This window comes from Calypte anna, chromosome 1, assembly GCF_003957555.1.
Source record: "Calypte anna isolate BGI_N300 chromosome 1, bCalAnn1_v1.p, whole genome shotgun sequence".
NCBI lineage: Eukaryota > Metazoa > Chordata > Aves > Apodiformes > Trochilidae > Calypte > Calypte anna.
The window spans coordinates 20,515,562-20,531,514 of record NC_044244.1 but is presented as its reverse complement, the minus strand read 5'-3'; the positions used below and the strand labels follow the sequence as shown (position 1 = coordinate 20,531,514).

General features: G+C 39.4%; 1 protein-coding gene across 1 annotated transcript in view; it reads right to left on the bottom strand.

Annotated features, from left to right (window-relative positions):
• Nucleotides 1-10,174, bottom strand: part of GRM8 (glutamate metabotropic receptor 8) — a 318,849-nt gene extending 308,675 nt beyond the window's left edge. Inside the window, exon 1 of the mRNA XM_030449843.1 lies at nt 9,665-10,174. Coding sequence (XP_030305703.1) covers nt 9,665-10,174 — 510 coding nt within the window. The remainder of the gene's footprint in view (nt 1-9,664) is intronic.
• Nucleotides 10,175-15,953: the final 5,779 nt, after the last annotated feature.

The following is a 15,953-nucleotide window of genomic DNA, read 5'->3' as shown; positions in this document are numbered from 1 at the left end:
AAGGATAAGGTTCTGTTTGGTCCCAAACACCACAGCAATGAGCATAGTGTGAATCCCCAAGATTTTTTGAGCTGCACCTAATCAGAATTGAGTTCCTTGTCTCAGATTACCAAGAGAAATTCCTTTCTCTCACAGCACTCTCTTGAAAGATTGTTTGGATTGTAGTCCACAGCCAGTGAATTTATAGAAATATAGTAACATAGCAAATACACATATACAGCTATTATAGATTCTCTTCTATTATTAGCCAGTATGCATTGTCTTCTATAGTAGTGCATTTCAATAATTTAGCCCATGCTCCACTTCACTTAATAATTCTTTTACATATAGTCCAAATAGGTCTTGAGACCTCCTGTGACTTTACCACATTCACACATCCCACCTTCCAGACTGATGAGTCCTTGTCTAGGTGACAGCCCCCGAGGAAGTCACCTCTTCTCGATGGGGACTTTCGGAAATACAGCACTATTGATAAAACCAGAGCATACTCGTGGCACCAAAATAAATGAGAATGGCAAGAAAGCCAGCTCTTTTCTTGGGCTTTGTTTTGGAAATCTCAGGCCTGGAGAACTATTGCAGGATCCATAGCCTCTCTGAAATGTTTCTCTAATAAATAGCCATAGTATAACTGTGGTGATAACTTTTTGCCAAGACCTTAACAACTCAAAGGACTTTACAAACCAAAACTAAATAAAATTTATCTGAATTAGAGTAACAATTACCATGGGGAATCAGTGCTACTGTAGTGCAATGGAGTAGCTTGACAAAATTTTGCCCAGCCTGGGGAAAGATTTTAATAGTATTTTAAATGTGACAGAGCCAGTAGCAACGTATAAAGCTAATGGAAGTTGTTCTTTTTCCAGAATGATACCCAAAATGGGCTACCATCCTTTTGCTACTTTTAAGTTTATAGAAAAGCCATATGCATAAATGTACCAGTGAAGAAGGAATAAAGATCCTGATTCTACCTCTACAAGTACTGCTGCTACGCAACTAAATGCTGGAGGCACCTTCTATGAAAGAACATAACCCAAAACTTGAAATATGAATTATTCCAACTCAGAGAAATCATTTTTCCTCCTGTTGCACACTCTCAAGCTATAAAAGAAATGCAATTGTAAGAGAGCTCTTTCAACACCATGGCAGATCTCAGCATTGCTATCAAAAATAATTTATTTCAGAGAAGAGTTAGAGCCAGGTATCTATCTGAAGTGCCAGATAAGAAATCCTACAATGAGGTAAAAAGGAGACACCCTTGCCCTTTTATAGCTCAATGTCACAAAAAGTATTTCCCTTATTTCCTGTTATCCCCACAGATATCCCACTTATAAGCTGCCCAAACTCCAGCTCTTCCTCCAGATCACACTCTTATCCTCATGACCCATAGAAACTAAATTGACTTAGGGCCTTGCTTGTTCACCATGTCTGAAAAGCAAAAAGAATGTTTGGAGATTACAGAATGAAATACTCACTTGAAAAGTAACAGGAACGGTGGTCAGAAAGTAGCTTTTATTAAGACAAGCAGAGAGAAATAGAACAGAGGGGAAATGATAGAGAAAAGGAGATTAATAGAATTCTTCCCACAAGAAAGTGAGGAATGAATTTAGAAACAAGAACCACCCTTGCAGGTGTCTAAAATTGTCTCATCAGTGTGTACAGAACCACCTATGACTTCAATGCAAGGCTTCCAAAGCCTTTCAATGAGAAGAGATTCTGTCTGGTGACAGTGTAAGATCAACCCATCCTATTTTTGTAAATGTGAAAGACACATCCACACTCATTGATCTGATCCAGTCCCCCTCTGAAAGAATTTTATTATCTCCATTTAGGACACAGGCAACCAAGGGCAAACAGCATCCTAATTTAAGGCCTCACTTAAATGCTTAATTGTCCTGTCAGAAGGACAGGGGACATAATATCTTGATGTTCTAATCTGGGAGCATATGTAGATCCCAGCCCAGAGGAGCATTTTGCTCTTGGCTATTTAATTCATTCATGTGGAATTAGTGTCCTTCAATAAGACTTTTGTTTGGATGACTATTTTCTCTGATAAATGCTAGCAAACATAAGGATATACATTTAAGCACTCTAAAGCAGTTTAATCCTAAAAGCACAATATGCTTTAGGGAAAATAATGAGGATGAAAATACACAAACCCACAAAAATCTACCAGTTGGCTGTAACACACAATAGTTTCTGATGACAGTCAAAATGCAGGACTATTCATTGCACAGCTGTCACTGTACTGAAACAATCATCCACCAGGGAAGAAAAAAAAAAGTCTTAATTTGGTTCTCATCATGGCTAATAAAATTAACATTGCTACACTAAAACACTGAAACAGCATCAATGATTCTTGCAGTGCTTTGGCTTCCCTTCAATATGGCATAGGAGCAGAGAAGAGAAGTCCTGTCCTGAGAAACCTGCAGCAATATCTGTGCTGGTAAATCACATCATTTCACTGCTGCACTGCCGGGATGCTCCAAAGCTCAGCCACAACTTGTCCCAGCCAGCAGCCTCCTAATTTCCAGATAGGCTTCAAAAGTCAGCATGGGTTAGGAATCCTTCCCTCCTCATAGTCCTCATCCAGCCCCATGATTTGAGGGAACAGAGGAGTTTATGATCTGAATGTGGACGGTCTGTGTCAGGGGGCCTTGGTGGCAGAGAACTATGCTACACTTTGTTTACTTATCAGAGATGTAAAAAGTGCCTCCCATTAACACAAGACCTTAAAAAAAATTCCCACTGCAAGTTCATGGTTCAGTGTGTGAGTGAACCCTTGCTGAACTTCCATGCTTCCTCAGCCTTTTGGTCTCCACAGCTCTGAAATTAAGACTGATACCTGTATTACTGTAGGTACTATTTAACAATTAACTCAGGGGTCTCTGGCGCATACAAACAATCCTAATCCAGTGGTAGGAACTCTGCAAAACTTCAGCAATGAAAGGGTGCTAAAGCATTTTCCTTCATGTGAGGGAAAAATGTGTATGTATGTATATATATATATTCCCAGATGCCCTTGAGGAATTAGAAAGAAAATCAGACCATTGGTCTTCAATGGCTACACTCTCTTTTTAAGGTGCTCATATATTGTAGTTATGGAATAGCATTAAAACCTCAACATTTTAGAGAGCTTCAGTTTCCTTACAAAAACAGGAGACATCTCAAACCATTTAACCAACATTAATCAAGCTTCTGCTTTTTCCTGTGAAGTGGTTAAATACAAGCAAATCAAAATGACAAAAGAGAAGCACACAAAGGTCAAGTGATGTTTTTCAAGCCATGTAGCAAACCAATGACAAATGTGGAAAATAATACAGAAAACCATACTGCCCTTTGCTCTAACCACCAGTTATTGCTCCATCCAGGAATGGGAGAAGACTAAAAATGTCAAATCTTTAGAGGAATATTTAAGGAACTAATATACTGTAAAATCCTAAATGAATGCATCAAGTTCCTTTTGTACTCCCTTGCCTCAAGCAGCTTAGCACAAATAAAATTTGATGCTAATCAGTCCTAGCAGTTCTCGCAGAATCTGAAAACCTATTATTTCCTCTGGCTGCAACTACAAAATTTTCCAGCTGTTTCATTATTGATACTTGCAAAGTGTCTTTTCAGACAGATAATTTTATCTTGGTGTTGACCTGCTCTTTGCCTCTCTTGACCATAACACATTTAACCTAGCACTGACAGAAGAATCACGGTTGAATTTAAAGGATTGTATGCAGGATAAAGTATCTACTACCATGCAAATATAAAGAGATATGAATGATGTTTCTATGTAAAAGAAGCCAGGAAAACAAAACAAAACAAAACAAAACACACAAAAAAAAATGAACAATAACAACAACAGAAAAATCGAATTATTAAAATGGTATTTTCCAGCCAGCAGTAAGACAATATGCTCAGTTACTAAACAGTTCTATGCTTGTAATAAGCCAAAAAAAATCCCCACACTGTAAAATTAAATGAGATGTACTGGCAGTGGGTTCCTCATAATTAAAAATTATTCAGAAAGTGAAAATATTATCTAGAACAAAAGTAAAACAAATCTGTTCATCTTATGAGCTGATTTCAAAATGTTTCAGCCATCTTCTCCCTACTAACATTTTTTCTTCACACTTCACACAAGATTCTCCACATATGTTTTAACCAACAAAAAAACCCCATCTTCTTTCAAATTTCAAATGTTATAGCTACAGAATGCAGCAGAAATATAGCAGAAAATGTTTTTGACAAATGTAGCATGACACAGTGAACAGAAATTTTTATACTGTTGATTTTTTTCTTAATGAATGCTAGTATGTTGGATAAAATTCTTGAGCCTGTTCTTTACTTCTTATAAAGTACATGGTAAAGTTCTTCCATTATGGAAAGGCCCTGCAGACAGATGTAGACTGACTCCTACATCTCTCTAAAGTCTCTGAAGTCAGTAAAGCTCACGAGGTACAAAAAGTCCATAGATATAGGGTCGGGATCCTTGTGTATAGTTCAGGTTGCCTCACAAAAACATGCATGGGCTCTCCGAAATTATGTGGTAAAATGTTACAAAATTTCATTTCCATCATATTCCCATCAATCACAAGATGCACTCCATTAATAGTGGCAATTAAATACATAGCCCTGTATTTAAAAAGATCAGTGAGGTTCAGCCCTGTGCAATGTCAATGCCCTCATTTCTGGGAGGCCTGACTGCAGTTTTGTGCAGGTCTGGAACACGAGGCAACAAAAGCATCAAATGGCAGTCAGACATAAAAAGACCTGAAACTGAACCTAAAAAAGCATCATTCAAGTACAGCTCTGCTATCTGTGCAAGGCTGCCAGACAAAGTTAAATGTTAAAACCTAAAATGTGTCAAGGAAACAACCAAAGCAAATAAACTAAATGCTCAGAGAACCAACACGTTCACTTCTAGATGTACTGAAAGAAACTGCCTCTTGCACTTTGGATGGCTGCACATAAAGCTGAAAGAGTAACTCCATAATGTCATTTGTACTTGTACTTTTGAAGGGGTAAATGTGTATGAAATATATAAAGCAAATGTACATGAAGTGAACGTTAGTCCCTCCAGACAGCAGCTATTAAAGTGGATTACAGTGATGAAGCAAGAAGGGAATTTGACCAGCAAGAGGAAAGAAATCATTTAGCCTTGAGAAGAGAGGAGAAAACATAAATAAAGGCAAGGCAAAAGGCAAGGCAAGGAAAAGGAATAAACCTGTCAAACAATATTTTGGCTTTATACATGTGTACATAGATATCTACCTAATATCTCAAGAACACAATTCACCAAGCATACTGCCCACCCATCTCAATTCACATGCAAACCATCATCCCTAGGCTGCTCCCAGTGTGACATTGGCTAGAAGATTTTGAAGGTGACAGATGGAGTGTACCAAGGAGTTCAGAAATAGCATGAGGTTTTTAGATGGGAGGACACTAGCATAAACAAATACCTCCCTATTTTTCCCAGCATATTTTAACCACTGACATGAGTTATTCAGGCACTAAACAAGAAGAAACTTTAAATACAGGGTACATAATACATTAAGTGAGCTTGAGTACAGCCTTTAGCTCCCTTCAGGCCAATTTTTGGGGGACGAAAACCAGATAAAATGCTTGTGAGTATCACACAAAGAAGCTAGCAGATACCAGCTGCTTTCCCTAAACACCCTACAGGAAGCCAAAACTTCAGTGAGACAAAGCTAAAGAGTAGTATTTTGAGTTATTGCAGCCAGATCCTACTAGCCAAACAGAAACCAAATTGCAAGACTCAGGATTTCCAGATAAAAACAACAATGTGAATTCCAGCTCCCAGTGCTGGAAGAAAGAAAACTTTTATAGTTGCTGTCATGGAAAATGCTAACAAACTGTCAGGACCCTTACACCAACAGGATCTGCAACACCATCCATTTTCCAGCACTGGATTTGGCTCCATTTGTTCTAAGTCACCTCTAATATGGTGCAGATATATGACCTTGACTCTGCCCAGGAAAAAGCTAAGTTGTGTAGAAGAGCCATGACAAGCCTCACCAGGGCCTCTGTCCATCTTCTTTGCTCAGCAGCTGAATGTCAGTTCTGGCCCTTGCCCTGGGCTCCTGCTTAAGCTATGCTGCTGGCCATGCACCTTGCTGACCAAAACCTTGTCTTGCTGACCTGACTTCCTTGTGGACCATCAACCTGCTTCATTACTATGGACTTGTCTGGGCTCTTAGCTGAACCTGGTTACATGGGCAGACCTGTTTTGTTCTATTCAGTGAGGTGAGGTTCTGTCCCCATTTGTGAGACCACTGCCCTTCTTGCCTTACTGTCCCCTTGCCTCCTGTCTCAATTTCCCATCATGACGCGTCCCTGATGGTCTCTGGCAAAAACAACAATAAAATGATAAGCCAACAGCTTCAACTGGGGACAACGTGCCCTGAGATCCATGGAGAACTGTTTGAGTGGGTTACTGTGTTACCCAGCACGGTCCTTCTGTGGTCGCCTCTGAAGGTCCTCTCCTTCTTTCACTCTGTTTGCAGCAAGACCACCTCCAAGTTCTGATTGATTAACACTCAACTGCTTCACACAATATTTTTCCATAACACATCAGAGTAACACAAGGCAAAAATCTGTCTCCTTATGGTAATGAAGGAATAACAGGTCTACTTTCAAACAATTCATTGAACAAGTGTTTCCTGTTTGTAAGCACATCTGAAAGGTCTCAAACCATCAACAGGTGTAGTTTATTCTGTCCAAATTTGAACCATAATGCTGAAGACCTACTAAGGGCAGAAAAACACCTGCTAAGCAGTGATGTGCCTGGAAATTCGTAAAAGGAGAAAGAGCAGAGAAGAATTCAAGGTGAGCCATTTGACCAAGAAAAAGGCAGATATGGATCAAGCTCATTTTCTGAGGTGTCCTCCCTCCCCCATCTCATGAAAACACTTAGATAAAAGTAATTCATGAGTATCAATCAGTTCATGTTATCCACCAAACCATCAGATAGGACTATTGGCCTGTATGTCTTACATTGTAAAATCAAGGAGGGGAAAAAAAAAAAAGTAGCAAGAAAAAGAAAAATAGCAGCATGAAAATACCAGCTGCTGAGTTATCTACTTTCTCAGGCTATTTTGTGTATTTACATTGTGTGATGTAACATACTTCTCACAATTTCTCTACAGATTAAAATTTCACTGGATGACTATGTTCTCAAAATATGTAGCCCTGACATTTAGGAACTTCAGAGTAGATTTTCAAGCAATACTGAACTTCAAATTACAGGTTCTACTTACTGAATAAAACTGCTAGACAGAAATATGGATGAATCACACTCATCCTGGATACAACAGAACCAGGCATTTGCATGCTGGTGATCACTGACTTCAGTGGAAGTACAGACTCTTACACCAGCTGAGTGCCCAGCCTTGACATATGCCAAGATACAATAAGCCCAATTTAATTCCAGGAGACCTTGTGAGCATAAAGCAAGGTCCTGGTACTCAGATGCAGAGCTCTGGGGATGCATCAGCTGAGAATCTCAGTCCATATCTTCGGTCTGAGTACAACCCAAACTGGATTATACGTCTATATTTCTGGCAAATGACCCTTAATTTCCTAATCCTCTTGACTATAACTGTTGTGAATGGTTTCTATAGCAATGCTAAATGAGGACCTTATCCAGAAGCTTTTACTCATGCAGAGATAACAGATATACTTCTTAGAGGAAGGTGTAAAAATAGACTTCAGATGCAGGTCCAACACCAGACATTAAAGGGTATAATTTGTCATTTTTTACATTATTAAGAATATTTATGCAGGATATATAATTAAAACTAAAAGAGATGTCTCCTCCTTTTGCCAGCAGCTGTGTTACATCAATTAAATGGGTAAATAAGATCTTTCCCCAGAGTGGATATCACATGACCCTCTATTGATTAAGACTGCAGTAGAATGTTATTTGCAATCTTATTGCATAATGGAAATCAGGAGGTAGCTGTCATGGTTTCAGAAGACAAATTGCCACTATCTTAGAAAATTCATAGGCCTCTTTCCTTCTTGCTGCTCTTAATTCACAGTTAATGCATGTCTTACAATGCTCAGTTTCTTAAATCAATCTACGGCACTGCGTTTACTCCAAACTGGGCATAAGCAATTGTCTGTGTGGCCCTGCATCATGATGGGTATTAAAGTGACCATTCCATCTATCATTACTTCAGAACTATGCATTCTTTAATAAGGTAGCACAACTTGATGTGAAATTAAAAATAGATGCCTCACACAGAATGCATGATTGTCCTCAGGAAAGACCTGCCCCCTCCACCAGGCATGGCTCCAGAGGTGCTCTCCATATAAAACATTTTTAAGTCTTAGCTCAGTTTTTTGTACTTGATTTTCACCCAGAAAACATAAGGCTGGAACAAGTACACTACTCTCAAACCTGTGCAGTAAATGCAGCTAAGGATGAGTTTTGAGATTGAAATGAACTCCTGACCAGAACAAAGCAAACACTTCACTCCTTCACTGAACTGTAAATCCATCATTTTGCCCTTCATGGGAGAACCACAGGGAAGGTCAAAAATCTCCCTCTTTGCCAATTTGAGAAATCTTTTAAAAAAATAAATAAATAAATAAATAAATAAAAAATTTAAAAAGCGCCATTCTTTCCTTACTTCTAATCATTCTCTCAGTTACAACTACAAAAAAGATCAACACTTTCCAGAACATGTAACAGCAGTACTTAACATTACCAGGATCTTCACCAAAGTCAAACAAATGGCCTTTCAGTGGTCTTCAGTGGTTGTGAAGTTGTAGGACAAAAGGCAAGATTTCTGAATGGAAGGAATGAGTCTCAATAACAACAGGCGGTAGGACAGTAATATATTCAGACAGAACTTACAGTCATTCCATGAAAAAAAGTGCTAAACTTACCATCATCTTTTTGCCATTGCACAGGATTAAAAATTAAATGTCTGCTGCCTGTTCTGTTCCAGCTAAGTTGATTGATTAGAGTGTGTTCATCTTCATATCTAAGGTATCAAGTTTAAAAGTGGCAGACAGGTTTACTTTACCATTATTTATAACATCAGAGCTTAATGAAGCACATGGAAGAAAATGCCAGTATAGCTGTTGTCCAAAAGTAATCTCTCACAAAGTGATAACAAAGCCTGGAAGAAAATATTACCTTGTGAAAAATATGGAGGAGTTAAGATTTCAAGGAAATCAAAGATACTTCAATACACTTCATTTAGCTAGACATGAACACTGGGTTATTACTGGCATATCTTCCTATTTAGGAAAATTATCTGGTCCTCCTACAAATGGATTTGTGTGTAAGCCTTGTATTTCATTCTCCTGGAAATATGGGAAATCAGCCTCAACCTAGTCTTGATGAGCATCAATGCTCAATACTGAGCAAATTAAAAAAATAAGGATACAAATCCCTAAAGAATTAAAATGTGCTCTAGTTCCTCAGTACTTCAAAAGAGGTGTTTGAAATCTAGAATTCAGGTGTGCAACCATTGTTCCTATTTTTATTATTTTTTTCTTTATTTTGAAAGGGCAAATTTGTCCTTTCAGGTCTCTGAATCTAAAGAAGTCTTTTCTGTTTTGAAGATAACACGACACAGACATGTCGTTTATGTCATTGTGCTTACAATTTAAAAGAAAGATAGAAAATGTTCCTTACCTTAAAAAGTCTTAAAATATTTGCAACCATAATGGACACAGAACTTGCTGCAGCACCTATCACACCTGATATTTTGTCTGGCTTAGCAAAAATAGGTGGGTCACCATTAGCACACTTCACATCTGAACCGTCTTTCTCTATCAATGCCTGGACAAATGTTAAGGATTGCTCCAACGCATAAGTGTCCCTGGAACACGTATCAAGGATCCGGACACCTAAGGTGATGTTGGCAAGAAGATCAGGATCTTTATTAATCTGATCAATTGCATACAGCATTGCCTCTAGTCTGTGGATTCCTTTCTCCTTCTTGAGCTCCCCACAAGGCACCCCTCTCTCCCCTTTTGCGTGGACGGGGAACAGTCCTCCCAAGATGATGTCCCCATCCAGTCGGATGGAATGGGCATATTCCTGGCCATGAGTTTTTTGCATCAGGGTGAGTATCCAGTACAATTTGGCTGTTAACAGGAAGAAACAGTGGCAGGAAACTAATTGCTTTCTTTCGTGTACCATTTTCTCTGAAGACTTTGTTGCTATCCAGTATCCAGATTTTCTTCTTGCTAAAGGATGAGGTTGACCATTTGAAGCTGCAGTTTCTGGAGGCTACCATCAGTGCCCAGTAAGTAATATAGAACCATGCGGTGGGAAGAAAAAGGATCTCAGCAGAAGTCCATAAAATGTGTTTTACAAAGGATGTCCACTGGTGTCACATGCTGATCAGCTTTTCCAAGAGCTCGTTTTCAATTGCTCTTAATTGATGACAAAGTGTAGGGTAGTATGTCTGGTCCTGATGCTAGGAGCAGGTCAGTAGCTTATGTCCTTGAATTTTGCCCTGAAGCCAAGGTACTTCTGAAGAAAAAAAAAAACAAACACCAGTAAGAACTACCATTTAGTTCAGCAGTTTTATACTTGTCACACAGTGTATTTACTTTTGAATACGAGATACATTGCCTAGGTTTTGGTTTTGATATTCTGTAAGGGAGTAATTATTTGCCTTCTGTGAACTTGAACACCTGGCTGCACCGTACTACAAGCTGGCAAACTGATGATACCAGCAGTGCAAAAGACAGATCAGTAGAACTGAACTTAGCTTGGTGTTCAGATTCCAACATAATTCATATTTCCCTTCACATTACTTGACATCCAGAAACTGATTTGATCCGTAACACACTGTATTTTCTGTTTTGCTGTATCATTCTGTTCAGCCTACAGAAGTGCAATAACTACTTACACTCTCACTCCCAGAGAGGTTCCATTTGTGACAATGGAGTAATCAGGGCTCCTGAATTGAAGTGTGCTGTGCAGCTGCTGCAGTACAAGATCATTCAGTTAATTTGGATATTAAACTGAGTATTTCTGCAGTGGATTTCGTTTTTTTCTGGACTTACTATATATCCAAAACACTTTCCAGATCACTTCTCACAAGACATTACATTTATGAAAAAGTAGCTGATTTCTTTAACAAAAAGAGCACAATGTATTCTGTTAGGTAACGAGCTGAACATTCAGTATTTCCTTTACCACATTTTACTTGAGCTGAAATCCAAAAATTAACAAGGCCTCTATTCTCTGCTTGCATTTGGACCAAATTAAATACGAACAATGTTGTGCCCCCACTGACATCTGAAGAAGTCCCACTGATTTTAGCAAGATCAGGATTTCAGCCTACATATCAAAACACCTGACAAACACATAAATTATCTCCAAATTGCCCCCTCTTTAATTCCCAAGTGAGTGGTATTTATTTACTTATTTATTTATTTTAATATTTAAGAAAGATACACATGAGTAAGATTTTAGCCCTCTGAGGACAAGAGAGAGAGAATTAGTTTTACCTAGTGCTAGATAGGCACACTGTGGGCAACTGCATCTGAGCCAGTCTCTCATGGCACCTGTTACAGCGAGCATCCTAGGTAGCAATTAAGCTTATCTTTTTCTTTTTAAAAAAGTTGTATTTCTTATGAAACCAATCACACTGAAAAATGTCTACCTCATTGTCTAAACAGAAAATCCAGGAAATCTGTAGATAGGTATTTTGTCTCTAGTGACTTGGCTAGTTCCTAGCAAAATACAAAAAATTAGAAGACAATTATAGACAACTATATTGTTTTTCAAAGATGGTGTTAATTATTTTGTGCAGTATTTTTACATATTATGTGATAACAAAACTGAAAATGGGGTTTGATAATGCTATGAATTGACCAAACTTTTCTTACTTTTATTTTGTAATGTTTTTCCCCCAAATGATAATACTAAGCTCACAAAAATTGAAGGAGAATTTTTAAATAGCGGTTATTTGAAGGTCTGAGAAAAAGATTCACAATGGAAAGTGTTTTATTAAATGCAAAGGTATCTCTCAGTGATTTAGTAACAGAGTAAGAACTTGAAAATCAAACATGGTTAATGGGTGTGAATAAAATCACTGCAATTTGGAACAGGAGCACAGAAGACTTTCAGTGCCTCAACATGCAGTTTTGCTTGGATTTGTCTCAGGGTTAAATCCAAATGAAGCAAAGTCTGTGCTTTTTTATGTGATAATTTACTTGTTCTCCTTTGGCTCCTTTTGGACACCTTGTTTATAAGTCTGACCAGGTTTTAGCCTAATGAATCAAACTCAGATTCAGTCACAAGTGAAGGAACTTGAGTAATGTCACTGCCTGAGTACATCCAGCCCCATGGGTTGTTTCTTATATGGCCCACACTATAAAGAAAAGCTTATATTCACTATTAACTAGTCACAACTGTCTGCTGTCTTGATTGCCTAAAAAAAATACAGTTACGGGTCTAAAATAGTAAAAAGGAAAAGTTGTAGCTACACCTAAAATAGACACACAGGCAATTTCCTTTCTGGTTCCACAATGTACAACCAACTCCTCAGCCTGTGCATTTGAGTACAACCCATGTGGGCAGCAAGTCTCTGAGGCAGTGAAAGATAAGACTGCTCTCATTTAACACTCTACATAGAACAGGAAATCACCTGAAAAATTTTCACTGAAAAAGTGAAAATATTCATGAAAGAAAAAAAGGCTGCTTTTTCTCTTGTTCAGCCTCAGGTCAAGTCCTTACAGCCAAAGAATGCCCAGAAATTAAAACAACTGTCAGTCTTAGCCCAAAAAAATAGTGATGAATTCAACTATTGCAACTAAATTTCAATTACAATGGAAAAGCTATAGTGAGCCAAATATTCTCAGTCCAATACCTCATCTGGAACTGACTGAAAATCAAATTATCTGATAAGCATTTTTCAACATAATAGTACACATAAGCATTAATTGCTCAGCCTCAGGTTGCATGTTTTCCTGAAAAAGTATGTTTCTTTCCTGTAAGTATCCAAAGCTTGTCTATAAAACAGAAATAATTTTTTTTAATGTACTTTTTAAAAATTTAAGACCCTTTAGTCTTTTTTTATGATACCTACGAAATAAAAGCTTCTATTACCCTGCTTAATTTATTCATGCCACACTGCTTTTCATATATTGATTAATGTTAACTTTTACAGAATGTTGTAAGCCTGTGCAGCTAAGCAGAAAGCATCTGTTCTAAATGAAATCCATTTTTATCAATGAATTTTAGTGAAAAAGCATGGGCCTCTGGGCTGTAAAGCCTGAATGAACTGTCCTAGTGTGCAGAGATCTCATTTGAAGCAAAATGCTGTCCTTTTACAATTGACCATAGAAGCTGGAATTAATGCAAATATATTCTTAATTTGCCAGATTACCCACTGTTAGTAGTTGTTCACCAGAAACATGAATTTGGAGAAGAAATTCACACATTTCCCCAACAGTCCAAGAGCAAGCGCACCACAAAACCTCTCTTCCACTCACCATGGAGTAAATGCTTCTCTTGGGTTCAATTCATTAAACACATCTGGCATTATCAGAACACATTGCTATTTTTAATGTCAGTATTTCAGAACAAACCCCCACCTTTTCTGCTACAATACATATTCATTTTTAAATGTAAGGAGGTGGGGTGCTGCAAGACGGTACATGGAAACATCTGCATGTAGGGTCTGGTTCTGAAATTACTTCCTTCATGCAACCATTCAGCTGTACGAGATATGGGGTGTTCAAGGATGGGTACTTTGGTACCATGCCACCAGTGTCAGTGCATCAGCATGTACCTTCACCACTCACTGTTCCAGACACAGACTCATTGCAGTCAGAGATTGACTCCTTACAGTTCTTTATGTTAATGAACATGTCTAAATAATGAACTGAGAGTGATGGATAAATACTTTAATAAATATAGACAGCATTTCCATTTTGGTAAGAAAAAAAGAGACATCTTCAGCTGACACTGAAGTCATGACTGAAATCATATAGAAAGATTTGATATCTTCACCTGGAAATACTGTTTTTAAAAAGTCTTGCAATTACAGATGGTCACAGACACAAAGACTCTCCACAGCATGAGCAGAAAAATGTGGTTACTGAACTTCATGGAACATTTTTTTAAATTACATTGCCAGCCAATTAAATGAACCCTTTTCCAAGGGACAAAAAAAAAAAAAAAAAAAAAAAAAAAAAAAAAAAAAAAAAAAAAAAAAAAAAAAACAAACTTAGTGGGGAAAAAATATCTGAGAAAAGGTACTTAAAATTTTATTTGAGGGCAAAAAATTATTTTTTCACTGCAGCTGAAGCACATTTGAATTTCACTAAAATGAAAGTAAATCAGAACAGGAGAAATTTTAGGGTGAAAACCCATTTCTACTCTCACAAAATGTCAGACTGTCAAAGTTCAAAACTGATCTGGTTTTACTGAATGAAAACAAAATAACAGCCTCTTCCATTATGAAGGCCAGGGGAGAAAATACAGTTTGTAAAACTGTGCTTATTTTGACTTTCTGCTATTGATAGGCTACTTCTGAAATATCAAACAAGAATTATCTTGCTAATGTTCTTTCAGTGTTCATAGAAGTTGTTTCTTTTCCCTGCACAGCATTCAGCGATGAACAAATAGCTGAATTTCCACACAAAGCAGGTAAAATGTTGCCACCTACATACAGTAATCTGACATATATAGAAGATTAATGGGGTTTGCTGATAACAGAAGGGAATTTGGAAAACCTTAGCCTTGACATCACAACTCCTAACTTACAGGAGAAATCTTTACTGTTGTAAGGAGTCTAATCTACCCCAGCTCTTCTGTAATCATTTGCTGTAACCCTGCTACAGAGGTAACATTTACACAATAATCAGGACTCCGGGCGAGTTGCTCTCAGCACCTCCTTTTCAGGAACGATCTCCTCCTCGTGCACCATGAGGGAAATGTCCCCACGCAGTCTCAGCGCCCTCTTCTCGAATACCCCAGAGCACTCGCCTTCATTCTCTACCCAGCAAACACCCATTTTCCAAACAAGCTACCCCGCTAAAAACCAGCACAGGTCCTTCTGCCACAGTGAGAATAGGAGCCTCCAATTTTTAAAAAGAAACGGCATCAAATATTTTCTCTGCCCTTGCCTGGTATCCCAGCTGAATAAACCTCATCAATATTAAGACCTCTGGAGTTGGCTTCACCTCTGCTCCGGCAACTGATTATCAAGAAGATTTTTCCCAGGACTCCTAGAAGAGCTTTCTCTGTTGGTTTTGTTTTCATTTTACCCTCTTCACACCATAATCCCCGCTCCCCATCCGGCACCGCTGAGTTCAGAGCAGGCGCTGGTAGCGTAGCCCAATGATCTGCCCCGAGAGACCCAGACGCCCGCCCCAAGTCCCCTGTGTCCGGGACAGGCCCCGGCCAGCGGCCGCTGTCCCCGAGCGCCCAGGTCAAGGCGAGCCCGCGCATCACAAGCCGGAGCATCCCACACACTTTGTACTGTATCCTGCGAACTGCATCCCGCTCACCGCACCTGCGCATCCCTCCAATCTCACCCCGCGCACCCCGCCCAGCGCTCCGCACCGCACGCCGCGCATCCTGCACAGACCGCCGCGCCTCACCGCACCCCGCGCTTCCGACCCAGACTTCGCACCGCACCCCGCGCATCTCGCACAGCTCGCCACACCGCACCGCACCCCGTGCATCCCACCCAGCACTCCGCACCCCGCTTTCTGCCTCCTCCCTGCCCACCCGGCTCCAGCGCGCACCACCAGGAGCAAACACCTGGCCACGCACCGGGTCTCCACGCGGCTCCTCCGTGTTTTCCCGACTGCCTTTCGCCTCCTAATATATCCCGGCACCTTTCTCGGCCAGAGGAAGGGACAAAGCACCTGGGCCAGTCGCGGCCGGCCCCGCCCGGCGGAGGGGCCCGGGAAGCGCCGCCGGGGCTGGGCGAGCCGCCTGTCCCCGCTCA